Source organism: Gymnoscopelus microlampas, assembly GCF_963454915.1.
Source record: "Gymnoscopelus microlampas genome assembly, chromosome: 15".
In the NCBI taxonomy this organism is placed as follows: Eukaryota; Metazoa; Chordata; class Actinopteri; order Myctophiformes; family Myctophidae; genus Gymnoscopelus; species Gymnoscopelus microlampas.
In genome coordinates this window covers 43,935,523-43,962,715 of record NC_139952.1, presented here as the reverse complement: position 1 = coordinate 43,962,715, position 27,193 = coordinate 43,935,523, and the positions used below count along the sequence as shown (strand labels likewise).

The 27,193-nt window shown below is 43.5% G+C and overlaps 1 protein-coding gene across 2 annotated transcripts in view; it reads left to right on the top strand.

Annotated features, from left to right (window-relative positions):
• The window catches only part of LOC311062097 (zinc finger protein 385D-like), a 70,658-nt gene that overhangs the window by 28,637 nt on the left and 14,828 nt on the right, over positions 1 to 27,193 (top strand). For both annotated transcript variants that reach the window (XR_014602464.1, XM_084080897.1), the window contains exons 3-6: positions 1,096 to 1,203; positions 9,159 to 9,378; positions 19,698 to 20,021; positions 21,465 to 21,655. Coding sequence is in view for 1 of the 2 variants with exons in the window: in XM_084080897.1 (XP_083937023.1) it covers positions 1,096 to 1,203; positions 9,159 to 9,378; positions 19,698 to 20,021; positions 21,465 to 21,655 (843 nt within the window). In the remaining variant the exon portion in view is untranslated. The remainder of the gene's footprint in view (positions 1 to 1,095; positions 1,204 to 9,158; positions 9,379 to 19,697; positions 20,022 to 21,464; positions 21,656 to 27,193) is intronic.

The following is a 27,193-nucleotide window of genomic DNA, read 5'->3' as shown; positions in this document are numbered from 1 at the left end:
GGGTGTTTATTTAAACAAAGGAGGAATTGGGGAGGCATGCAGGTGAGAAAGGTCACTGTAGAACAGGAGAAAGGAGTGAGTCACGAGGAGTACAAAAATACAGGCTGAGAAACACTAACTATAAGGCACTAGGAATAACTAGGACTGGATTCAGTAGCTGGCAAAAAGCGTTACCACACACTAGAGGTTGTGGAACGATCTGGCATCGCGAGGTGAGAAGTCCATGGCTGCGAGCTTTGGGAATGCACTGCGGATTTGTAGCGGAAGTTGAGAGTTGTGTAAGTCCCGGGAAAGACGCGCTGTGATTGGCAAGTAGTCACTTTGAGTGTCAGTTGGGGCAAACGCAGTCCCCACAACAGCATTTACTATTTTGTGCCTATCGGTACATAACTCGGACGGGGCTGAGCAGGCTCAAAGCGAACTTCGCAACATTCGTCACGGCAACTCGCGCACTTGGTGGTGGCTCAAGTTCGCTTGAGACTGCGCCCCTCCGTCGCGGTCCAGTCCAAAACTATATTTTATCGGCGGAAAAAAGTAGTCCACGGTTGTTTGAAAAAGTATTGTCCCAAGCAGGAGTCGAACCTAGACTCCCAGTGGTAGTAGATTGGGAGTCTAATGACTAGCGAGGTGCGCCACTGTGGCCAGTGCTGCTGAGATTGGGTATTCGGGCTGTATTAGGGGCGAGGCGTCCCACCCTCTACAAATCCGCCGTGCACTACCATATCTAGCGTTAAAGACTGTGGAGGTGATGAGCTGATGGCAGGCAGGTGAGGTAGATGAGGGAACTGGTAACAGGTGTGCCAAGCTAGGAGCTGGAGCCAAGCCTACACCCACACACACACACACGCCCACTCACAAAGACACACACACCAACACATAGACAACATAAGGACACAGGCAGAGACTGTGACACTTTAAGGTTAGGGTTGTGACGGTGTCTGTACTGTAGTATATAGGCCTGTGTGTAGTGTATTGCACTGTTGTAGTTCACCTTTCAGTTATACCAGCAGCCTGCCATTAATGGCCTTCACCCTGACCTTATGCCACCAGCCATTAAACAAACTGTTAAACAAACTGTTCCCCCTCTGCTTGCAGATGGATCACATACACAAAGCCCTGATTGGTCCAGGCTTCAGGCTGGCCACGCCCCTGAAGAGGAAGTCCAGTTCGTGTGGAGTTTGTCGACTCCGGTTCAACTCTGAGGTGGGTGTGGTCACTGTGGTGGGACGCTTGTGTGTTTGTTTTGTTTTGTTTTGTTTTGGGGGGTTTCATGAAAAGACCGTTTCCCATACACACACACACACACACACACACACACACACACACACACACACACACACACACACACACACACACACACACACACACACACACACACACACACACACACACACACACACACCCTGATGTGATCAACAGAGTTTACACAAGAGTGTAATCCTGGCCTGTCATCGTCTTATGATGTCTGGCGTTATTTGAGGTTTTCTCTTGAGTGATGATCTGCAGTGAAACACTTCACCCCTGCTGAACCTTTCTCTTTCTTATCTTTAACAGAATAAAATAAGATTAATGTGTGAACATGAGTCACACAGGGCAGTCATCCACTATTTTCAGACTCCCAGGGAATGTTATTGACTCCACCTTTCATTAAACGGGCCAAATAACAGAAAATAGAACTTTATACCCTGTGACGCAAAAATGTTTTTTGAGCCCATTGCTGACAGTCTCAATCTGTTAAAACCAAACATTCAGTGAAGTGTGTGTGTGTGTGTGTGTGTGTGTGTGTGTGTGTGTGTGTGTGTGTGTGTGTGTGTGTGTGTGTGTGTGTGTGTGTGTGTGTGTGTGTGTGTGTGTGTGTGTGTGTGTGTGTGTGTGTGTGTGTGTGTGTGTGTGTGTGTGTGTGTGTGTGTGTGCGTGCGCGCGTGCGAAGTGTACTTGAGCAAGATATTGAAGGTTGGTGCCTTGCATGGTTTCCTCCGCCATCGGAATGTGAAATACATTGTAATGCGCTTTGGAGGAAGGAGCTGTATACAGTATAAACTCACAGTTCAAACCGGCGGCCATCAGATGACCAGACGGCCTTTCTACCCACTCATCAGCTACAGCCGCCTCAGCTATAGTGAAATACTGTGTTGTTCTATTCACTGGGTCCTGAACGCATGGTCAATGGACTGGTTGGTTTCCATAGTGAAAGTACCGATTTATGCCTTTCAATCTTTAACCCATTAAGACCCTAACTGAGGCCTATTCTAAAAGCCATCTCTTGTCGGGTGGAAACCTCATATGTCCAAAGCAAAGTACCGGGCTTGTAGATCTGCTACTTATGATGCTTTCGTGTGATGTTGTAGTGCAGTGGTTTTCCACCCTTTTCGCGTCAAGGACCCTCAAATTGACACATATTAGCCCACGGACCCCCATTTGAAAAGATATGCCATACTTAAACATTTAGATTTCTTGGAGGTCCCAATCTACAATGTAGTATCATAATCAGTGTTAATTTAACTCTGAGAGTGTACAAATGGAACCAAATGGACCCGTTAGGGTCCATTTGGTTCCATTTGTACACTCTCAGAGTTACAGGCACATAAGGGTCAATTTGGTTACTAACTATTAATTTGACTAGGGACCCCCTGGAACCCCCTCAAGGACCACTGGTGGTCCCCGGACCACTAGTTGAGAACCACTGTTGTAGTGTGATCAAGTAGGGCGTTAATTTACGAAGAAAACACAAAACGTTAACAACGAAATGACTTCTAAATCCATAGTGTTTTCTGAAAAAACCTGTCGCTACAGTATATATAAATATAGCTAAAATATAAAATGACACAGATGCTTTCCCGGTTCTAATGGGTTAATACCCTTTCCACTAGTTTGAGATTCTTACCATTTAGTTATTATAAAAAGAGAATAAGGAAATGTGAAAGCAACAGGTGATTGTTGACAAGTCCTTAGACCATGACACAGCAGAGTACAAGCTCAATGCAGGGCTCTAACCACTTTTTTTCTTTTGTAATTCAAATGTTTATTTATTTAGTGGTACAGAATGTACCTCAATGGTACAATGCAGCATAAAACAACAACATAATACAGCCATTCCAAGAAATAAGAATAAAATAAAAAAATAAAAGCACAGTTTAGCAATCCCAATAAAAATGTTGATTACAGAGAAGTTCTCGCAATCATCTGAGGATATGAATTATACAGTAGCTCTGATGTTCTATCAAGATCAATGTTCGTTTGCTCATTTAAGCTTCATTTAAATCCAACATTTTCAAACATTTAGAAAATAGCAGATGTGACTCGCTTGTAGGTCAGCTACTTTCTCTATATTCCAAAGGTTGTGAAAGTATAAAAATGGGGCTTAAGTGGTTCATTGGAGGTGATTATGGAAGAGAACATGGAAGGGAATAAGGTGGAGGGAAGCAAAATGGTGCAGGAGGGGTGAAGTGGTAAGCAGATGTTTATGTGCATGATGACAGGGCGTATTCTGTGATTGCTATTTCCTGCTATTTCCTTCTGGCACTGAACAAGGGTTTTGGCTTGATTTGTCGTGCGAACAACAACATACTGTGTGTGTGTGTGTGTGTGTGTGTGTGTGTGTGTGTGTGTGTGTGTGTGTGTGTGTGTGTGTGTGTGTGTGTGTGTGTGTGTGTGTGTGTGTGTGTGTGTGTGTGTGTGTGTGTGTGTGTGTGTGTGTGTGTGTGTGTGTGTGTGTGTGTGTGCGCGCGCGCGCGCATCAGTGTTGATTTTGTCGACAAACTATTGAAGTAAAGTGCTCGTCGGCTACCTTTTGTTCACTGACGAAAACAAAATAAAAACACAAATAAAAAGAGAAGACAAGTGATTTTATGTTTGGCTGCTTTCGGGTGTTCTAACAGGGGCCCTCATCCAAGGTCACTTCGACTATGCATGCACCTCATGGTACCACAACACCACAAAGGCCTTAAAAACAAGGCTCCAGACATCCCAAAACAAACTGGTAAGGCTACTCCTTGGCCTTACACCAGGGTTCCCCAATAGGTGGCCCGCGGGCCATTTGCGGCCCGCGAGGGGAAACTGTCGGGCCCGCACCAACCCCTGTCACTTGGCTAGTGAAAGTTGCAGGCATGGCGTGTGTTATATGAAATGTGAGCTTACCATAATCACAGTAATCCTTAATTACTCCAGTCACTTTTAACCCATTAAGACCTGGAACTGTGTTTGTTTTTAGATTTGAGCTAAAAAGCATTATTTTACACTTTAGGCTATTCAAAAATAGCAGATATACAAGCTCATAGCGCGGCACCGAGTGCCGCGCTACGAGCTTGTAGATCTGCCATTTTTGAAAAATCGTGAAAATGTGTGCAAATCTTTGAATATATATATATTTTAAAGCGAACATTTTTAACTCAAATATTTGCTTCTGGGGGTCCCTGGGACAACATATTTTGACTGGGGTCTGCGGCCAAATACATATAATTTTGGGGGTCCTTGACATGAAAAAGATTGAGCACCACTGATATAGAAAAATAATGTGTGTGTGTGTGTGTGTGTGTGTGTGTGTGTGTGTGTGTGTGTGTGTGTGTGTGTGTGTGTGTGTGTGTGTGTGTGTGTGTGTGTGTGTGTGTGTGTGTGTGTGTGTGTGTGTGTGTGTGTGTGTGTGCGTGCGTGCGTGCGTGCGTGCGTGCGTGCGTGCGCGTCCAGCTGATGCTCGTTGATGCTCGTTAATTTCATACTGGAAGATAATTGAGGTGACTGGGCTGAAACTTTATCTCAGTAAATGACATGGAACTCCATATTTGGGCATGGCTGACATCATAGTGACAACATGAACTTTGAATCAGCTCAGCTTAAAACCAGACTGCACATTGTGAATGACACACATGGAGAGACATTGAGGAAGCCTTTGTGACCAACAAGAGGAACTATTAGCAGGGATCCATACACTTGATATTCAGCTGGTAATTGCCCTGTAACCAATCCTGGATCGTAAGGTCACAGATCATTAATTACATTCTTGGACCATTACAGCCCATGCTTAGCAGCAGCTTTGACCATGACCCAACCGTTCCCGACAACGAGCCAGCAGCAGGGAAACTCAGAAGAAGAAAGACCTTACAGTAGTCAACAGTCTACCAAGACTTTAACGCAATCGGAGGTAAAGAGACGTCATCTGACTGACACAGGAAAGAAAACTCACATCTGTAAACAATGTGACAAGAGTTTCAGTCACTTAGGTAACCTGAAGGCACACCACCATATCCACACTGGAGAAAAACCTTTCCACTGTCAACGGTGTAACAAGAGTTTCAGTCTCTTAGGTAACCTGAAGACACACCACCGTATCCACACTGGAGAAAAACCTTTCCACTGTCAACGGTGTAACAAGAGTTTCAGTCACTTAGGTAGTTTGAACAAACACCAGATGATTCACACTGGAGAGAAACCTTTCCACTGTAAACAGTGTGACAAGAGTTTCAATCAGATAAGTCACCGGAACACACACCAGCGTGTCCACACGGGAGAAAAGCCTTTCCACTGTAAACAGTGTGACAAGAGTTTCAATCATATAAGTCACCTCAAGACACACCAGCGTGTCCACACGGGAGAAAAGCCTTTCCACTGTAAACAGTGTGACAAGAGTTTCAGTGTCTTAGATAGTCTTAAGAGACACCAGCGTATTCACACTGGAGAAAAACCTTTCCACTGTAAACTGTGTGACAAGAGTTTCAGTTTCTTAGATAGTTTTACGAAACACCAGCGTATTCACACTGGAGAAAAACCTTTCTACTGTAAACAGTGTAAGAAGAGTTTCAGTCGGTTAGATCACCTGAAAAAAAAGTGTGTCCACACAGTGGACTTGGGTGCTGGAAGTGCATCATTGCTCCATCATTTTTACGGTTAACCATTAACCGTTAGTATTAACACATTGAGTGCCAAACGCGTAGATCTAGGTGTTTGCAAATACACCCATCGAGTATTTTTTTTTCCCACATGGGGCGCTCTAACGCAACTTAGGAATGATCCGAGGACCCTGTAAAATGGAATGGACGGATGTGAATCCAGTCCAAAAAACGTACTTTCCGTCCGTTCCAATGATAGGATCTTGAGAAAAAGGTCCATACCTCCATATCTTTTTACAGTGGTGAAAACAAGCCATTTTCGACGGGCTCTGCAATGGCGGAACGCGTTAGAAATATTATTGTTCCAAGGGGGCACGGTGGCGCAGTCGGTAGCGCTGTCGCCTCACAGCTAGAAGGTCCTGGGTTCGATTCCCGCCAGGGACGCTGTGGGCACTGGGGGCGTGTTCTCTCCTCCACGTCATCGGCGCCCATACCCTAGGTGGGGTTGGTGAAAGGGCCTACTCTGTGTGGAGTTTGCATGTTCTCCCCGTGTCTCCTAGGGTAGTTAATACCCTCACAAAAACATGTAGTAATCCTGGTCACTATACTACCTCCCCCTGGTCAGCCGGGGCGCCTGATGGAGGAGAAGGGAACTGGTTGGAATAACGTGTTCCTTCCACGCGCTATGTCCAACCAGGGAAACTCCCCCCTGTCGGGTGATAAGAAGCGGCCTGCTTGCTCCTCATGCATTGAAGGAGGCATGAGCTTCAGCTTGGGCTCTCCCTAGGCTGGCAGAGGGTAGGTAGTGCCCAGGATTACATAGGCAATTGGCACTGGGTGAAAAAATGTGGGTTACAAAATCGTGGGATAAAAATTATTAAAAAAAAAAAAAAGAAATATTATTGTTCCAGTCGTTAGACTCTTGTCTAACGACTGGAACAATAATATTGTCCTTGTGGAGGCTTCTACAGCTCCAAACGGTAAGAATGCTGGCACTGGATGTACCCTGTTTTAAAAAACCTCTGGCACTTGATGTGTTAACCGGTTACCAATTTCTTAACGATTACCGGTTAACGGTTGGCCATCACTAGCTGATGAAGATGCATACTTTTCAAGCACACTGTAACAACCAAATAAATACATTATTTAGTTTCAACTTCCAAGAGTGCATTATTGCCTTGTGTGACCCTCAACACAGGATTTAAAGGTTTCACATGCTGGTTTTACGAAACATTAAGTCTTTATCATGGTCCTTCTAGTCTCGCGTAGCCAGACCCAACTGAAAATGAAAAACAGCGACCTCTGCTGTTTGTTATATGTCTGTTGGGTCTGGCAGGAAGCAAACGGAACACCAGTGCGCAAGGAAACCGGGTTTGTGTCTGCCTTCAGCGCATCACTTCCGGTTGGTGCGACTGTGTTTTCATTCCCACTAACAATATTTATACACGGAACACTAACACCACTTCTCCCAGAGAACATGGATGGTTTTGGTTATAAGCCCACTTGTTTCTATGATGAAAGAGTAAGTTAAAATGTGAATATCTTTCCGTGGTTTTGTCTGCTCCGAGGACGCTATTGTTAAATTAGTTTCGGTTAGTTTCGAGGGGGGAAGGGTGGATGGACACGTGAATCCCGCCCACTACATTTGATTGGGTAAAGCGCGGCCTGCTTCCTGATCTGAACGCACACCCACTTGAAACCAATGCGCACGGGTTGTCAACACGGCTACCGACAGATTCCAACGCAGAGCAGAATCTGTTCTTGAGAGATTATGGTCCTTCAAACGTGTATTAAAAGGTTTTAACTGAAAACTCCCCTCCAGTGATGTTTTGAAGCTGCAATGAAAATAAAACCTATTTGCCTGCGGTAGTCGCTGTTGAGGGATTTCGCCTGTCAATCATTGCCTCCACTCCGCGGGGAGGGGCCGGGATTAATGGACTTTGACATCAAAGTCCACAGGCCAATCACAGTGCCACTTTTCTGAGCCTAATTATTCCGAAAACCCCAAACCACAGAAAATCCACTGAATGTTCAAAGTTCAGTTTTTTTTTGTGTGTAACTGAGGTAAGAAAACCTAAAAAAAACGAACGAATCCCAGGGCTAAATTATGAGTACCACAACCAATAATAATTATAACTAGAAAAAGTGCTCCTCGGAGCACAAGTCTCCGCCAGCAGACTTGTGTTGGGAATGTTGGGAATGTTCTAATTCTTATGTTCTAATTCTTACAAAAAACATGTTACTGTGTCATAGTAACATGACACAAGTGTCCTATCCGTCTGTATAACTGTCCTATCCATCCTGTCTGTATAAGTGTCCTATCCGTCCTGTCTTTATAAGTCCTGTCCTATCCGTCCTGTCTATGTAAGTGTCCTATCCGTCCTGTCTGTGTAAGTGTCCTATCTGTCGTGTCTGTGTAAGTGTCCTATCCAATTGTTACAGTATCCGCCATTTCTCAGCCATTTAGTGATTATTCCTGTCTTACCTCACTTTGAAAGAGGCAAAGACTCTTTCAAAGTGACACATGTATTTATAGCCCGTTATATGTCACTAGCCAATCAGATCACACTATTTCACCGTATTGTCAAGTGTCACGTGAGGCTCGACCAATGTTTGCTTGGCTGACGGAAAGTGAAAACAAACTCTCCTGGCGGAGACAATAATGGTGGTAAGAGCAGCAACAACACAAGTATCTGCACTGTCACTGGAGTAGCGGGAACGCCGCCCCCCCCAAAGCCCCAATCTGTTCGCAGGTTGGGTGGCCCTCGGCTTGGTACCCTAGACATAATTTGGCCCTTGGGGAAAACTAATTGGAGAACCCTGCCTTACACCCACAACTCTTTTTTTTTATTTTTTTTTTTTATCCTATTTAGTTGACCGTGTATTTGAACTGTACTTTCATGTGCCTTTTTTCTCCAAAATTCTAAATAAAGTATTTATTATGCTATTTTCAGCATGCAACCAAATGTAAAATCGGGCATTACGAGGCCATCAAGGCACCGCCAAAATACATTTTAGTCGACTAAATCAACTGTAGATTTAGTCGACTATAATCTTATGAAACTAAAACTTTTCAGATGACTAAAATATGACTAAAACTAAGTGAAAATGTATTCAAAAGACTATGACTAATAAATAAAATAAATTGATGTCAAAATTAACACTGGTGTGCATGTGTGTGTGCGTGCGTGCGTGTGTGCATGTTTACACGTGTGTGTGTGTGTGTGTGTGTGTATGTGTGTGTGTGTGTGTTGCGTGTGTATGTGTGTGTGTGTGTGTGTGTGCGCGCGCGCGTGTGTGTGTGTGTGTGTTTTGTGTGTGTGTTGTGTGTTGCAGGTGCAAGCTTCGTCGCACTACGGCGGCACCAAACACGCCAAGAGGATCAAAGCTCTGGACTCGCCGGTGGACACCAGAACCAACAGCCCTGAAACAACCCTCCTCCTGGCCAAGGACACCATGTCGCCCCCCGCCCCCCCCCTCCTCCTTCATCTCTCTCCACCCGCTCCACCAGCCTCCTCCTCCTCCTCCTCCTCAGACACCTCCTCAGCAGGTGTAGGTAGGGCTGTCTCCGACATTTTACTGGACCATTAACCCATTGAGACCTGAAGCCGATTCTACACGTCTCCTAAATCTCAACAGTTTTCTGAAAAAACCTATGTTTCTATATCAGTGGTGCTCGATCTTTTTCATGTCAAGGACCCCCAAAATTATATGTATTTGGCCGCGGACCCCCCATCAAAATATGTTGTTCCAGGGACCCCCCAGAAGCAAATATTTGAGTTAAAAATGGTCGCTTTAAAACAATATATATTCAAAGATTTGCACACATTTTCACGATTTTTCAAAAATAGCAGATCTACAAGCTCATAGCGCGGCACTCGGTGCCGCGCTATGAGCTTGTAGATCTGCTATTTTTGAATAGCCCAAAGTGTAAAATAATTTTTAACTCAAATCTAAAAATGACACAGTTCCAGGTCTTAATGGGTTAAAGGAGTAGTTTACCCCAAAAATTACTTATTTTCTATCAATTACACACCCCATTAAGCCTTGAATTCATGGAGATCAATTTTTGTCGCATTCCTAAGCCAATAATAATACGATAAGATGCTAATGCGGTAGGAGACTCAAAGCAGACTCTTTGAGTCTCCTACCGGAAATACACTCGGTCATCAAATTATTGGTTTAGGAATGGGACAAAAACCAAAACAATCTCCATGAATTCAATGCTTCATGGGGTGTGTAATTGATAGAAAATAAGTAATTTTTTGGGTGAACTACTCCTTCAACCGCAGGCTACCTGATCACACTACAGCGTCAACACAAAAGTATCAACAGTCGCAGATCCACAAGCTCGAAACGCGGCGCGAAGCGACGTGTTTGTAGATCTTTAGCTTGTAGAGCTTGTAGATCTTTGTAAACAAACGTTACACAGGGCAGATATGACGGATAACCGAAATATACCCAGAAACGGCCGACATATTTAATAGATGTATACTTTCAAGATATTTCAAACATCGTGGAAATAGCCGATCTTCAAGCGTTGTGAGCTTGTAGATCTGCTATCGCCGCTATTTTTGGGAAAATGGTATTGCAAAAATAATTGCGACTTAATTAGGCGATTATGTAATAATTGTGACAGGCCTATATAGGTGTCTTTGTGTAATGAACATGTGAGTACACATGCATGTATACTGTATGAGTGTGCCTACTGTATGTGACTGAATGCACGTGTACATTATGATATGCACACTGACAAGAGTGTGTGTGTGCGTGCGTGTGTGTGCGTGTGTGTGTGTGTGTGTGTGTGTGTGTGTGTGTGTGTGTGTGTGTGTGTGTGTGTGTGTGTGTGTGTGTGTGTGTGTGTGTGTGTGTGTGTGTGTGTGTGTGTGTGTGTGTGTGTGTGTGTGTGTGTGTGTGTGTGTGTGTGTGTGTGTGTGTGTGTGTGCGTGCATGTGTGTGCGTGCAGACATCAAAGGAATGGGGGTGAGGCAGCTTTGATCATTCTCTTCATAACTTATTTCCTCCTTCATGCCTTAAAGTCTTTGATGTGTGATAAGCAGCCTGTGAGCCTAGTGGTCTCCCCAGCGCTCAGCTCCCCACAGCATGTCTACGTTTAACCCGTTAAGGCCTGAGGTTCCCATTCTAGAAAATGTCTTCTAAATCCTAACAGTTTTTTGAAAAAAAAACGTATGTTTCTATGTCAGTGGTTTTCAAACTTTTTTATGTCAAGGACCCCCAAAATGATATGTATTTGGCCACGGACCCCCGTCTCAAAATATTTTGTTTCAGGGACCCCCCAGAAGCACAGATTTTAGTTACAAATGTTTGCTTTAAAAATATATGTATTCAAATTCGATTTTTCAAAAATAGCAGATCTACAAGCTCGTAGCGCGGCACTCGGTGCCGCGCTACGAGCTTGTAGATCTGATATTTTTGAATAGCCAAAGTGTAAAATAATGCTTTTTAGCTCAAATCAAAAAATGACACAGATGCGTCCCAGGTTCCAGGAACGCATCTGTGGGACCACTTTAACCATTATTTTATACTTTGGGCTATTAAAAAATAGCAGATATGCAAGCTCATGAGCTTGTAGATCTGCTATTTTTGAAACATCTTGAAATATTTAGCAAATCTTTGAATATTTATATTTTTAACTCAAATCGTTGCTTCTGCGGCGGTACCTGGATGGAACAACGTATTTTGAGATGGGGGGTCCGCAGCCAAATACATGTAATTTTGGTTGTTAGGATTTAGAAGACATTCAAAGAATCCCTAGAAGCAAAGATTTGAGTTAAAACAATGTGCTTAAAAATACATATTTGAAGATTTGCACAAATTGTCACGATTAAAAAAAGAAAATAGCAGATCTATGAGCTTGTATATCTGCTATTTTTGAATAGCCAAAGAAATGTAAAATGACACAGATGCGTTCCCGGTCTTAATGGGTTAGGACGCTTATCAAACAGCCTCCTCACTTCAAAAAACACAGCCAGCACCGAGGAAGTGTCACGCACCGTGCGTGCGTGCGTGCGTGCGTGTGTGTGTGTGTGTGTGTGTGTGTGTGTGTGTGTGTGTGTGTGTGTGTGTGTGTGTGTGTGTGTGTGTGTGTGTGTGTGTGTGTGTGTGTGTGTGTGTGTGTGTGTGTGTGTGTGTGTGTGTGTGTGTGTGTGTGTGTGTGTGTGTGTGTGTGTGTGTGTGTGTGTGACTGTATGTGGAAGTCAAGGAAAAGGGGAGTGTATGTGAGCTTGTGTGAAATGCCTCAAAAGTGTATCCGCAGATGTGTGGGTGTGTGCGTTTCTCAACTCTTTTGCATACTGAGCAGGTGTGTGTGTGTGTGTGTGTGTGTGTGAGCGTTGAGTGCAAGTCAAGGAATTAAAATAATACATTCTGCCGCGAGCGAGAACAAAGACAGAATGGAGGACTGTTGACAGGACTAAAACAAAGTGCCACATAGAGGTGTGCCTAGCTGACCTTGAACACTCTAATATATTAGACCCCTCCTCCCTCAATATATGACAAGGTCATGAAACGACATGTTATGAAGTTTCATCACCTTGTGTTGTGATTTAATGATGACACAGTGTATTATTGAATCAAGACACAGACATTAGTGAGTTTTCAAATAATTGTAGTCTATTAAAAGTACAATATTTGAGATGTACTGGAATAGAAGTGAAAGTATAGACAATTGGACAATTCTCCAGTAAAGTAAAAGTACCTCAAAACTGTACTTGAGTAATTGTACTTAGTTACTTTACACCACTGTTGTAGTCTCTCCTCAACTGTCAGCCAGTAGCACTGTACATATTCAGAAATGCATGTTGTGTTGACTCTCAGAGGGCTTTGCTACCACAGGGCCTAAAGCCAATCATTGAATACGCAAAGGGATAATCAATGGGGAGCAGGTCATTATTGAGAAATAAAGTCTGACAGCATGATTAGACCCTGATGTGAAGCGTGAAGGGCTTTATTTCCAAATAATGACCTGCTTATTACACGGCTACTTAATGAATGAATACATTGTCCCAAAAATAACAACAAAACCATTTGATTGATTTTGAAAGGATTTCATTGCTTACGGTAATGAAAGTAGAACATGATTCGTTCATGCCAGGAGCGTCCAGTGCAATATGCGGTCGGCTCGAAAAACAACGGGAAGTGTCGATCAAATAGAATCGATATTCTGTTACTGCGTTGTCTGTTTTATGGCTTCAAATGTTTTCTGAAACATTTTTGAAGGTACCGTTTACACAGTGGTGGAAAGTACTCAAATGTTTTACTTAAGTAAAAGTATCAATACTGCAATGTAGAAGTAACTCTGTTACAAGTAAAACTTTATTTGAGTAAAAGTACAAAAGTGCTGGTATCAAAATGTACTTAAAGTCCCAAAAGTAAAAGTAGTAAAATGTTTGAAAAAGGCAGATCTACAAGCTCACAACGCATCGCAATGTGACGCGTTGTGAGCTTGTAGATCGGCTATTTTTAAATAGTCTAGGTATAAAATAAGGCTAACGTGGTTAATGTATGTTTTATAATGTAATAATGTATAACTCCAAAGTAACTAGTAACTAAAGTATTCAAATAATTGAGTAGAATTAAAAGTATAGACAAGTAAGGTAAAAGTAAAAGTACCTCACATTTGTACTTAAGTACTGTACTTGAGTAAATGTACTTAGTTACTTTACACTACTGCCGTTTAGCTGTACATGACAATGTGTGTGTGTGTTTGTTTACATGGCTGCCATGTTGGATACGTCAAGAATCAAGCAGCACAGATTGATATGAGCCATGTGCTCAGAGTCTTTGATCATTATTCAAAGACTCGCTCATTATCCCAAAATAACAGAGCGTTGAATTCAGTGATTGACCAATCAGAAACAAAACGTTTCAACCAAGCCGTGTAATAACTGTCATTAAGCTCTGCTGCCACCAGGATCGATTTGGCTGCATGGCCACGGTTCTGCTGAGTGAGGTTATGTAACCGCTTTGACTGGGTTTAACCCATTGAGACCGGGAAAAGCATCAAGTGTCATTTTAGATTTGAGCTATAACCTTTATTTTTATACTTTGGGCTATTCAAAGATAGCAGATATACAAGCTCATATCGCAGCACTCGGTAGATCTGCTATTTTTGAAAAATCTTGAACATCTGTGCAAATCTTTGAATATATATATGTTTTTGAAACATTTTTAACTCAAATCCTTGCTTCCGGGGGGGTCCCTGGAACAACCTATTTTGATGGGGGTCGGCGGCCAAAAACATTTTTTTTGTGGGGGTCGACAAGAAAAACTTTGAGCACCACTGTAGCAACAATAGTTTTTCAGAAAAAGGAAGACATTTGTTGAGACGTTTTACAGTTACAAATGTTCGCCTTAAAATATATATATTCAGCGCTCGGGGTGGCGCAGTGGTAAAGTCACTGCCCACCGCCACGGAGGTTGTGGGTTCGAATCCACCGTGGTGCATCCGGCTTTGTCGAGCGTCTACACGAACACAATTGCCCCGTGTTCCGGGGAGTGAAGCCGGGCGGGGAGGAGGGTGCTATCGGTCATTGCATGTATACTCCTACGGGCTGGGGGGGCGGCACCTGTCAGTGGGGAGTGTTGGGCGGGAGGAGTAGGAGTCCTCCTGGTGGGGGCTCCTCACTGGTCAGTAATTGGCATAACGACTAAATTGGGTAGAAAAAAGGGCTAAATTTTTTTGGCTACTCTAAATTTAGGGGGGAAAGAGAAATATATATTCAAAGATTTGCACACATTTTCACGATTTTTCTAAAATAGCAGATCTACAAGCTCTATGAGCTTGTAGATCTGCTATTTTTCAGTAGCCAACGCAAAAAAGAAACTAAAATGACACTGATGCATTCCCGGTCTGAATGTGTTAAACTGTCCTGCCTCAAACAGAGCCAAAACGGTGTGCAAACGGCATACGGATATTAACCGTTCTCAGAACTGTTCCTATGGCGGAGTGGAAAACACAGACAGCTTAATTACAATAGTTTAGCAATCACTTCATAACTCAGCTTAATCGTAACAGGCCAGAGCTGAGGGGATCAATTAAACATCTTTTTTACTGACACCACTGGGAGAACAAATCACAAAGCGGTGCATTCCAACATCCCTGCAGCTGTTTGGTCTGTCATTAAAGCTCCACTGACTGCATTCTGTCCAGGACTTGATGAGCCAGTTACTTTGGTTTGAAGTTTGTGAAGTTTCTGATCCAGGAAAATGTGAAATACCTGTTAAATGGCTGGCTGTGGGGATAATGGAAATGCACTGGGTAACAAAACCATAACCTTATGGGCAATTAATGATGAATGTCTGGGTGATAATCTATTATGTAATAGCTGTATACCTATGCATTTTAAAGGGATAGTTCACCCCCAAAAATTTCTTTTTTTTCTATCGATTAGTCACCTCATGGAGACTTGAATTCAATGGATATGTTTTTGTTTTAGTCGCCAATAATTTGATGACCGGCAGCGGTTCCGGTAGGAGACACAAAGAGTCTCCTTTGTGTCTCCTACCAGAACCGCTGCCTACCGGTCCGCTGGTCATCAAATTATTGGCTTAGGAATGCGACAAAAAACTAAAAAATGTCCATGAATTCAAGTCTCCATGGGGTGACTAATCGATAGGAACTATCCCTTTTAAAGTGTCTCGCCTATACTGCTGTTTAATTGCTTTGCTTGAGGGGATAATGATCATGAAAAAAAAAGAAGGGTGATGAGCCCTTATTAAAAAAAAACGAGAATCTACCTTTTGATGGTTGCCTAGCAGCCGGCTATGTGGCTGATTGTCAAAACGATATCCCCGGATTGAGGTACAGGGTTACTGTTAACATAAATGAGCCATAAAAGATGAAAAATGGAGGAAGAGGCCACACAGCTCGTAGCCACGATGTAACATAGATTTATTAAGATACAGAAACCAACGTTTGGACAGGATAGACTTCCTCAGGGTTGACCTCAATCAATGACCCGCATACGCAATGTATTGGTAGCAGTGGTGTAAAGTACATTTACTCAAGTACTGTACTTAAGTAGAATTTTGCGGTACACTACTGTTCTCAAAATTGCTTTTCCCTTGGAGGTATTTTTAGGATATAGTGTCTACTGGATTAGGTATGACTTCTTTGAATAGGCACCAGTTTGGAGTCGGTGCATGAAATTGAATCAGAAAGTGTTTTTTTGGACCAACCTGCCTTTGGCAGAGAAGGCTGGCAAAGAAAATCTGCATTTACTGAGATAACCAATTCTGTCTGGGATGTAAAAGTCTGGGGTTTAAAACAAGTTCAAGTTCTTTCTCAAAAACTCAAATGAGTTTAACCAATTCAACCCGGGAACGCATCTGTGTCATTTTAAGATTTCTTTGGCTATTCAAAAATAGCAGATATGCATGCTCATAGCTGCTATTTTAGAACAATCTTGACAATGTGTGCAAATCTTTGAATAATATTTTTTTTTTTAAAGCGAACATTTGTAAAAAATATTTTGTTCCAGGGACCTCCAGATGCAAAGATTTGAGTTAGAAATGTTCGCTTTAAAAAAATATATATATTCAAAGATTTGAACAAATGTGCAAGATTTTTCAAAAATAGCAGATCTACAAGCTCTTAGCGCGGCACCAAATAGCCCAAAGAAATGTATGAATGACACAGATGCGTTCCTGGTCTTAATGCGTTAATGGACTAACGTATGAGCAGCCTATCGCAGGTAAATACAGTCAATTTAATTGATGTTTCAGCCATTTGACTAACAGTACAATGTATTTTATTTTGATGTTCTTTATGGTCAGATTATAGAACATAAAACATGAAATAAACAATACCAACCCATTCAGACCAAAGTGGTTTCTTTGAACCAACCCACACTGACCAAATAGGGCTAAATATGTTATCCTTAGCAAGGGCGTAGCCACGGGTGGGCATAGGTAGGCCTGGGCCCACCCATTTGTTTTTTCTGCCCACCCCAAAAAAAAAGAAAAAGAAAAAAAAAAAAAAAAAATTATATATATATATATATATATATTTTTATCATATTCAGCCATTTTGATAACAGTGTGTATATATAGGTATCCAAAAACCATCACAAACCCGCGAAAAAAGGTGTCTAAAACCGCTAATAACCGCAGATTTTTGTGCGCGCGCACAGTCCGGCCGCGCGTGCATGTGTGTGCCTACACGTAACTCCCGAGGCCCAGCCTCGGCTAGCGTTCTGGCTACGCCACTGATCCTTAGATTGCGATTATATCATTAGGCCTTAGCTGTTATGGTTATGAACGAGGCAAACTGAGAGTCTAGTTGATTAGCATATGGGGGCATAAAAGATATAACCTTATAATATACTGTACACTTGAAAATAATAATAATATATTTCTTTGTGTCTGTGGGTCTACAGAGTGGGCTGTAGTACTGTAGAGTACTGTAGTTGCTGGCGTAGCTCTTGCAAACTCAAAGTTAGTAGATTGCTATAACTTTTAATAAGCGACTCTTGACTAGGCTTTATTAGATTATACCCCAAAAACTGGTAGAGGTTCTCTTTCATTTCAACTGTCCAGGCCTATTTCCAACACCAACGGCAATTCCGTGCACAATTATGCAAATTAATATATAACGAGCCAAACCTACTGGTGCATTTAAGCTACATGAGGCTTAAATTAGCTAAACAGCTGTTACTGTAGCGTGCAAGCAAATCCGGATTGCTTTGCTGCTGATCCACCCGCTCTTATTAAAAGAGAGCCGTCTTAAATACCTCATAGCAACAAATATATACGATAAATCACATTTTCTTATAATATGGTAAATGGACTGCATTTATATAGCGCAGTAACTATACAGTAACAGCACACAGACGCCTGCAGCCATCTCCCACCCGCTCATAGTAACAATTGGCGACGCCCCGCAATCTGTGACACGCGCGGAACTGCCTCTCACATGGGCGGACCGCTTTAAATAACTCCCCAAACCCCCTGAAATACCAGAAGACACCGTGGCGTCAACGTTAAGCGTTAGCCCATCGATCCCTGCGCCTCGGGATCGAATCCTTCTCATCGCTTTATTATTATCGTTTATTTTTCATACAATGATCATTTTATCAGGATTAAGGTTAGGTTTAGGCAAAGTTTTTGTCGCCCCCAGCAAGGCGCACCACTCGGTTTGGTGAAAACAGACTAACAGCCCCTAATGTTAAGTTAGGAAGTAGTTGGCCAAAAGCACAAAGTTACAACGTCCGAGGCGTGGCGTTTCTGGCGGCCGTGCCGAACGTTGCGAAGTCCGCCAGAACCGGCTCAGCGCCGTTCGGGGTTTGTACCGAGACGGAATCGTAAATTATCCCACCCTCCGCCCCCGCCGAGCACTATTTTCCTAGCCTGGCGTAGCTAGACTATATCACTGCGTGGATATGAGTCTGGTGCTTCCATGAGGACGTTTTGTTTCCCAAGGGGCGGGATCAAAACAATAGCCCTCGACGCAATTGGTTAGACCTACAACCAACTGCCAATTACAGTCGCCCATATTCGAATACTGGGCCCTGATTGGTGCCCGACGTCTTCTGGGAGAGGAAATGGATTCTCTATGGAGCGGTGCCAGACCCAAATCGCAGAGTGCATTTTTTTTTTGCACTCGCAGATTCGTCTGGTCCCAGGCTACTATTTTCCACCACAGAGCTGTCCTCCTGGATGTGAAGCATGACTAGGGGCGAAGCAGTTCCGCGTGCGTCATATAGGGGGCGTAGCAGAGAAGTTACTGAGACCCGGTGGGAGATTGCCGGACAGACAAGCAGACAGTCTCATTATAAAGGTTTTGCACCGACTTGGCTCGGCTAACGATGAGAGAGATTGTTTTCTAGAAGCAGAGAGGGAAAATGAGATAGAGAGAGAGAGAGACAGGGAAAGAGAGTATAAAGCCTAATTTATACTTCGTTGTCCAGCGGTGTCAAGTGCCGAAAATAGCAGACCTACAAGCTCACGACGCGTCGCGGACGCGACGCGTCGTGAGCTTGCAGATCGGCTGTTTTCGGAGCATAACTTAGGCTTAATCGTATGCAGTTTGGAGTCTGTTATTGCGGGGAACAGCTGAGAGAGCGGGCGAGGGCCTCTGAAGATGATTTGTCTTTTTCTCTCACCACGGGAGGCCTTATCGCCCCCTTTAAGAGCAGCTGGGGGAAGGAGCGCTAACAAACCGCGCGCCCACTCGACTGCGGCAGAGATAAACATTGTTATCACTCAGCGAGGTCCTTCAAATCAGCGCTCTGCTCCTCCAGGGGAGCAGACAGACACTCCTGAAAGTTCCTTTCCAATCTTGACAGCTGATAGCGGAGGAGACAAAGCTCTCTCTCTCTCTCCCTCTCTCTCTCTCTCTCTCTCTCTCTCTTGCACCAGCGCTGTTGGTTTAAACACCGGAGGAACGTACCGTACCGTACGTCCCGGGGGAAATCACTGATTATTAGGCAGATTAGAGGAGTTTGACGGGATCATAAAAAATGCGCGCGCTCTCTCTCGCTCTCTCTGTCTCTCTGTGATGAATGGATGTGTGTGTGGGGGGGGGGGGGGGAGGGGGGGGGGGGTTGTTGTGCAGCTGTTACGATATCCGGCAAAAGTGAAAGAAAAAAATAAAATCCAATTTGCCTTCTCATCATTCTCTTTTCTCCAGTGCTCTGTCTCTATCTTTCGCTCTTGTTTTTCTCAGACGTGCACGTGTGCGTACACGGTGCACTACACACACACAATCACACTCACGCACACACAAACACACTCTCACAATCTCTTGCTCTTTCCATCAAATGCATCCTCTCTCATTCATGTCACGTTCTTGTCTTTTCTTATTAACGTTATGTTTGTACTGTTCTGTCTCCCCGTCCTGACACACACACACAGAGGTGTCGGCAACATCTCCTCCTGCATCAGAGGCGTGTTCTCCGCCGAGTGGCCCCGCCCTGACGGCGGCTGAAACCACGCAGGACCACGCCCCCCCGGACGGCCCCCCCGGCGGCGAGCCCTCCTCGCTGCCTCCCTCCGGCCCCGGGGCTGAGAAGGAGAAGGAGAAGGAGATGGAGACGGACCGTGACGGGGAAGAAGCGGAGGAGGAGCCAGAGGCCTTGGAGACGGAATCGGAGGAGGAGAAGGCCAGACGGCTCCTGTACTGCTCGCTGTGCAAGGTGGCCGTGAACTCTGCCTCCCAGCTGCAGGCCCATAACAGCGGTGAGAAAACAGTATAGCTGCCAGTGGCGTGCACAGACATTTTGAGGGGCAGGTGCTCAAGTAAATTACACCTTTTTTTGTTTACTTGGTCTGCTCTTTTTTCCCTCTACACCTATACCTCTTTGCCAAAAATAGCCGATCTACAAGCCCACTGTGGGCTTGTAGATCTGCTATTTTTGGCTAAAGTTCTCCTCAGAAAAGGGATGCTAGGTTTCGAGTGGTTATGGTAAAAAGAAAAATCATATCACATAAAGATTTGGCGGACCCCCTGTAGTAACTCTGAGGATCCCCTAGGGGTCCCGGACCCCCTGTTGAAGACCCCTGAAAAAAAAGGGCACTTCTGGTCAAGAGGGCAAAGGGCAGGTGCTCTAGCACCACCTAGAGTCTATCTGTGCACGTCCCTGTCAATATATATAGCTGCTTCAACATCAACTCAACAACCAGTGGTGGAAAAAGTATCTCTCATCGCGACGCATTGTGAGCTTGTAGATCTGCTATTTTCAAATGGCTGAAATGTATAGGCATTAAGTGGTTAATGCCTGTTTTGTAATAATAATCCAAGTCTAAAAAGTAACTAAAGTTTTCAAATAATTGTGGTGGAGTAAAAGGACAATATTTGCCTCTGAGATGTAGTGGAGTAGAAGTAAAGGTACTGAAAAATGAAAATACTCCAGTAAAGTTAAAAAAATACCTCAAAATTGTACTTGAGTAAATGTACCACTGTCAACAGCAGTAAACTGAAGTACAGTTTGCTGGAGGTAAACGTGCAGCATAACAAAACTGCAACAAAAAACTAGTTTGGACAACAATACAGTCACCACCACAGGTAGCAGGAAATACAATGCCACAAGATGACAAAATACAATTAACCTATTAAGACCTGAGACCGATTCTATAAATGTTTTCTAAATCCTAACTAGTTCTAAAAATTTAAAAAACATTTTGTCCCACAGACCCCCAGAAGCAAAGATTTGAGTTAGAAATGTTCGCTTTAACTCATTCAATGCCAATGACGTCTTTTGACGGCCGTTTTCAGTTGGCCATTAGTGCCAATGACGTCTTTTGACGTCTCCTAAAAAAACATTTTTTTTTTGGGGTATTTTTTTTTCTTTTTTGAAATCTCAAAGGAACTAGGAGAAAACGATTTTCAAAAAGTTAATGCTCCATCCACTTCAATGTTAAAAAAGAAACGGAGAAAAAAATAACATTTTTCCATATATAGTCAATCATGGCACAGGGATCAACAAGCTTGAAATAAGCCTGGCACTGAATGAGTTAAAATATACATTATATTCAAAGATTTGCTAAAATGTTCATGCTTTTTCTAAAATAGTAGATCTACTACATACACCAGATTTATCTCTCTTGAGGTGAAGGCGTTTGGGAACCCCTGTACTGTAACCAGGGCTTGTTGCACTCTTAACCCTCCTGATCTCATTCCAGGCACCAAGCACAAGACCATGCTGGAGGCGAGGAGCGGCGACGGAGCCATCAAGTCCTTCCCCAGGTCAGGGGTCAAGGCCAAGCTGGTGGCCGCCGCGGTGCCGCCGGAGGCGTCGACCGGCCTGCAGAACAAGACGTTCCACTGCGAGATCTGTGACGTGCACGTCAACTCTGAGACGCAGCTAAAGCAGGTACAACAGCAGGCAGCACCGCTTGGAGAGTGAAATTGTAATCATAGGTGGTGCAGGGCGGTAGCGCTGTCGGCTCACAGTTAGAAGGTCCTGGGTTAGATTCCCGCCGGGGACTCTGTGGGCACTGGGGGGCGTGTCCTCTCCTCCGCGTCATCAGTGCCCACACCCTAGGTGGGGTTGGTGATCTCCCCGTGTCCCCTAGGGTAGGTACCCTCACAAAAAACATGCAGTAATCCTGGTCTCTATTCTGCCTCCCCCATGACGGCCTGATGGAGGAATAACGTGTTCCTTCCACACGCTCCGTCCTACTGGGGAAACTCCCCCCCTGTCAGATGATAAGAAGCGGCCTGCTCACTCCTCATGCATTGAAGGAAGTAGAGCTCACTTAGGGGCTCTCCCCAGGCTGGCAGAGGTAGAGTAGCGCCCAGGATTACAAGCTTAGGAAATTGGCACTGGGTGAAAAAACGGGTAACAAAAATCGTGGGATAAAATATATTAGAACAAAAATGTTAAACGCTCCGCACGTCCCAGACTCTTCTCCCTCCTGGCTCCCAAGCTGAAGCTGTGGAACAAACTCCCAATTGCGGTCAGAATTGTAGACCTACTCCCAATGTTCCACCGTAATCTGAAGATTCACCTCTTTAGTTCAGACTCCACCTCAGCCCTTTGCACCCTGTACCCCCTCCTGACACCCTCTGCTCAACCGATGCTAGAGACTAGCCTAGTTATATATATTGAAATTATTTATTAGGAGTAACCCCTTGAGATTCAGGATCTCATTTTCGACGGGGCCCTAGAGACAGCAGTACAGTATACGGTAACATATAATAAAACAAATAACAAAAAAATGAAAACTAAATATCAACCGGACAAGAAACAACACATAGGACAACACAAACAGGGTATTATACTCTAAGCAAGCACAAGAAGATGGATCATTTGTTCAGAGTCGGATATCATTGTCATTTTCAACGTCAGCGATAGCATACAGAAATAAAGTGTAGTGATGTAATGGTCACGGACATGTACAAGAGATCGTATTATAAGAAGCCAGCGCACTTTTGAACATATTGAAAGATTATATGGTTCGAATACCGGTTACCGGTAGATTGTTCCAATCAGAGGGGGCTTTAAACATGAAGCTTACCTTATGATGTGGAGACTGAAGGTACACAAAAGTAAGGCTGCTTGGAGTGCCTCAACTGGTGGTAGTTAGGGGATGGTCTTAGAAGCTGTTTGAGATATTGAGGAGTTATGACGACCATGCAGACATACCGTGACCATTTGTTCTCATGTTTTTGTTCCTTTTGTTCCTTCCGTTTTTTCTTCACCTCAACGCTATTAGCATGTTATTTACTGTAGACAGATGATAGGTTAATCGTTTACCCGGCTATCCTATAGTTTCAATGTACAGATTATTATTGATAGTCCGTTGTTTAGACCAGTGGTTTTCAATCAGTGGTCCGGGGACCACCCGTGGTCCTTGAGGGGGTTCCAGGTGGTCCCTAGCTAAATGATGGAGAGTTGGTAACCAAATGGACCCTTATAGATCTTTAACTCTTGAGAGCGTAAAATGAAACCAAATGGACTTATAGATCTTTAACTCTTGAGAGCGTAAAATGAAACCAAATGGACCCTTACGGTTCCATTTGTTTTCATTTTACGCTCTCAAGAGTTAAAGTATTGTTAAACATCTTTTGCCTGTTATCTCTCCTACAACATGGAATTGTGGACAAAATCTAATCTAAATAAATAAAAAAATATATTCTAAATGTTGGGTCTGAGAGGCTAAATCTCATGAAATGGAGGTCCGTGGCTCAAATGCCGAATAAATCATGGACCTTGATATGAAAATGGTTGAAAACCACTGTTTTTTGACTGATACCAGGTTCCTGGCTTACCTGCGATCCTAGTTTACTGAGGCATTGCACTGTCTCTAGGAGGCCACCCAAACACTGAGACACTTATTAGCTAGGATTACGCGTTGAGCACGCAGCACTGAAAGTTGGAAATTGCCACGACAATAGATTCACATTCCTAAGTGAACTCTTTTCCCGGAAAACACACGTACTGTAATAGCACGCTCTGAACGGATTAGCTGTCGAGTGTAATGTCAGCGGTGCAATTCTGTTGAGTTCTGAATTCCAATTCTGACACAATAACAAAGACACAGATATTATCAGGCATTTTTTGGCTTGGGAGCCAAATTTCACCTTTTGGTTCCATTCCTTCTCTGTAAAGGAATGGAAAGCAACGAACTACAAATAGAATACCTTTTAGACCGTGTCATTTTTTTGGCTATTCAAAGAAATTTTGGGAAAAGAACCGTGAAAAAGTTTTTTGATATATATATTTTTTTAAAGCAAACATTTTTTACTCGGAAAAAAACGTATGTTGCTATAATCAGTTGTTCTCAAACTTTTTCATGTCAAGGGCCCCCAAAATTATATGTATTTGGGCGTCGAGCTTGCATAACTGCTATTTTTGAATAGCCCAAGAAATCTAAAATGACACAGATGCGTTCCCGGTTTGAATGGGCTAATTGAGTAAACATTTTTTGCATTTGTACTTTTTAGAGTAGATTCTAAAATCAGTCAATTAGGCCTAGCTTTCACTTAAGTAGATTTTAGACTAAGTATCGTACTTTGCAACCCTTTGGAAAGGTAAGAATTTCAGAGTAGTCTACAGTTATGCTTTTACGTCACAATCCGTTGAAGTTTTTCTTTGAACCACCTTTCTCTCCGAAGTCAATCCTTGGTAAATCTTTCCTTATGAAGAAAAGATGCTCACTCCGCTTTGGAGAACATCATCACTGAACTGGAGAATGACTGGTATTCATAATGAAATGCTTAGTCTCAAAAAGAGCTACTTTTGAACTTGAGTTTTCAAGACAATTAATCTTACTTACACATGACATGAGAGATATAGGAGCGCTGCATCATTCCTTATACATTCCTGTGGGGGCCATTCCTTAATTACTCTCAGCTGGAAACAGGTGCTCTTTGGAGAGGGTTATCATCACATAGCAAACATATTTCATGTTCCTGTCCTCTGTAGAGAGCATATCGTTTTTTTGTGTGTGGTTTTTTCCTGCCCTTATTTGATAGAAAGCAGTAGACTGAAATGGGGAGAGAGAGAAGGGGAGTGACACGCAGCAAAGGTCGGGATCCGAAGCCACAACACGCTCTCAGGCTGCATTAGGTGCCTGGACCGCTACGCCGGCCGTCCGGGCCGGATCTGCTACTTTTGATGTTTGTGTGTGACGCTGTAGTGTGATCGAGTAGAAGTAGGGCGTTAATTTAAGAAAAAAAAAAACACTAAAAGTTAGATTCTACAAAATGTCTTCTAAATCCTAACAGTTTTTTGAAAAAAACTATGTTGCTATGTCAGTGGTTTTCAAACTTTTTAATGTCAAGGACCCCAAAATGATATGTATTTGGCAACGGACCCCCATCTCAAAATATTTTGTTCCAGGGACCCCCCCCAGAAGCAAAGATTTGAGTTACAAATGTTCGCTTTATATATATTATAATAAAGAAAAACATCACATGGATGCAACTGGGATGTATCATCAGTGTTGTAGCCTGGGGTCATCGGGTGTTTCGGGTCTCGCAACATACAACATACACCCTCGCCCAGGTGACCCAGCCAGGGTTGATCAAGCCCCAACTTACGTCCCAGTAGCTTCCCACGGTCAGTCCTATAGGGCAAGACAGGGCCACTCAGTCCGCTTCTCCGGAAGTACTCTGCCGGGACTCGGGGAGGCTCTGGCACGTGGAGGGACTAGGCTCTGTGGGTTGTCTCCTGGCCGGGCTCCTCCTTCGTCTCACCAGGTCCAGGACCTGAGCGCTGCGCCAGATCAGGTGCACCGCCCCGATCCAAACATTTCCTTCTGGCATGATGGTTCCTTGGGCCGGTGTGGTACTGCAGGCTCCACTTGCGGATTGATTGAATGGCCCTCCTAAAGGCCTCACCGTGGGTTTGTTGGGCTTCTTCCTCACGGAAGACACAGCCTGGGGCGCTAACCCATACTGCTCCCGGGATGCCGTCTACATTCTGGCTGTCACCAGAATATAAAATGTATATTCAAAGAAGATTTGCATTTAAAATAATGCTTTTTAGCTCAAATCAAAAAATGACACAGATGCGTTCCAGGTAAAGCAAAGCAAAGCAAAGCAAAGCAAAGTTTGTTGTTTACCCAGGGTGTCGGACTAAGCACGAAGCTTGTTTCCAGCCGGACCCTGCATGGAAGCCTTGCTCGAGGGCTATTCAGCGGTGATTCATGATTGATGTGATGAATTGGGGAATCGAACTAGGGACCTTCCGGTATCAAGGCCGCCCCTCTAACCACTAGGCCACCGCTGCCACTCAAGGTCTTAATGGGTTAAAAAGAGACCAAGGCTCACTGTTCAGTAGAAAAAATGTTCAGTAGAAAAAGTTAAGAAGCCTTCATCAGGGTCAGAACAAAACCACCGCTGGGCCCTGGCTTTGCTCACCAAAATGCGCTGGCAGCTGTAGCATTGTTTTACTTTGTCTAGCCATTATATAATAAAGGTGTTTTAAAAAAAAGAAAAATCTATGTAACTGTGTGCCGTGGACTCTTTTTAAGTTTGCCTGTAAACCGAGCCGGAGCGTATATGGAAACAAACACAGAACCAGTGAAGCAGGTTTAACAGTACGGTTCATTTAGCTCTGGCTGTGGAAAAGATCCATAACAGGTAATGGAGACACTTTGGAGGCGATGGGATGTGTTAGACAGTGTTTCTCAGCTGGGTCGTTATGACCCAAAAGTGGGTAATGAGACATTTTCATGAGACTGAGAAGATGAAGGTACACTGTGATTACACAGCGGGGCTGGAAAGAAGTACTAGATTCACATTCACATTTAGTAGTAAACATTGCATAACAGTAGGAATTAACCACTTAAGCCCTATAAAGAAAGGGCTTTTTTTTCAACGATTGCAGATCGAAGAAAACATTAAAATATATTTTGTTTTTAAGTATTGTAAAGGATAGGCAAAGAATAAGCTTTTTGCTTCAGCCTATTCCTTTTTCGGTCATTGATTTTGGATTTTGTGTGTGAGCTGATTTTGAACGTGTACATTTGTGTGTGTTTTTTTTTCTTTCTGTAAAAGTCCACACAATTGTTATGATTTGTTGTGAAATAAAAAGGACAGAAATAAACCATTCATTCAGTCATACATTCAGATCTAAGGGCGGATCTATGTCGCGATATGACACTTTGAGAGCTTGTAGATCTGGTATTTTTTTATTGCAGAATATTACAGAACTCCATGAGTTCTGTAATATTTCATGTTCTGGAGGGTTCTGGGTTAACCCTTCATCATCCTATATAAAAACATCACACCCAGTGTGAAGTGGGCGGTGTGGTCATCACAGTGGTCATCACAGTGATGGAAGCTCACTTTAAAAAACTTTTTTTTATATAGACCTATTTATAGGTTATTCATTTCATCATTTGTCTCGCTAGCCAATCACAGTGCTGAATAGAGTCAGCCAATCACAGTACAGCTAGGG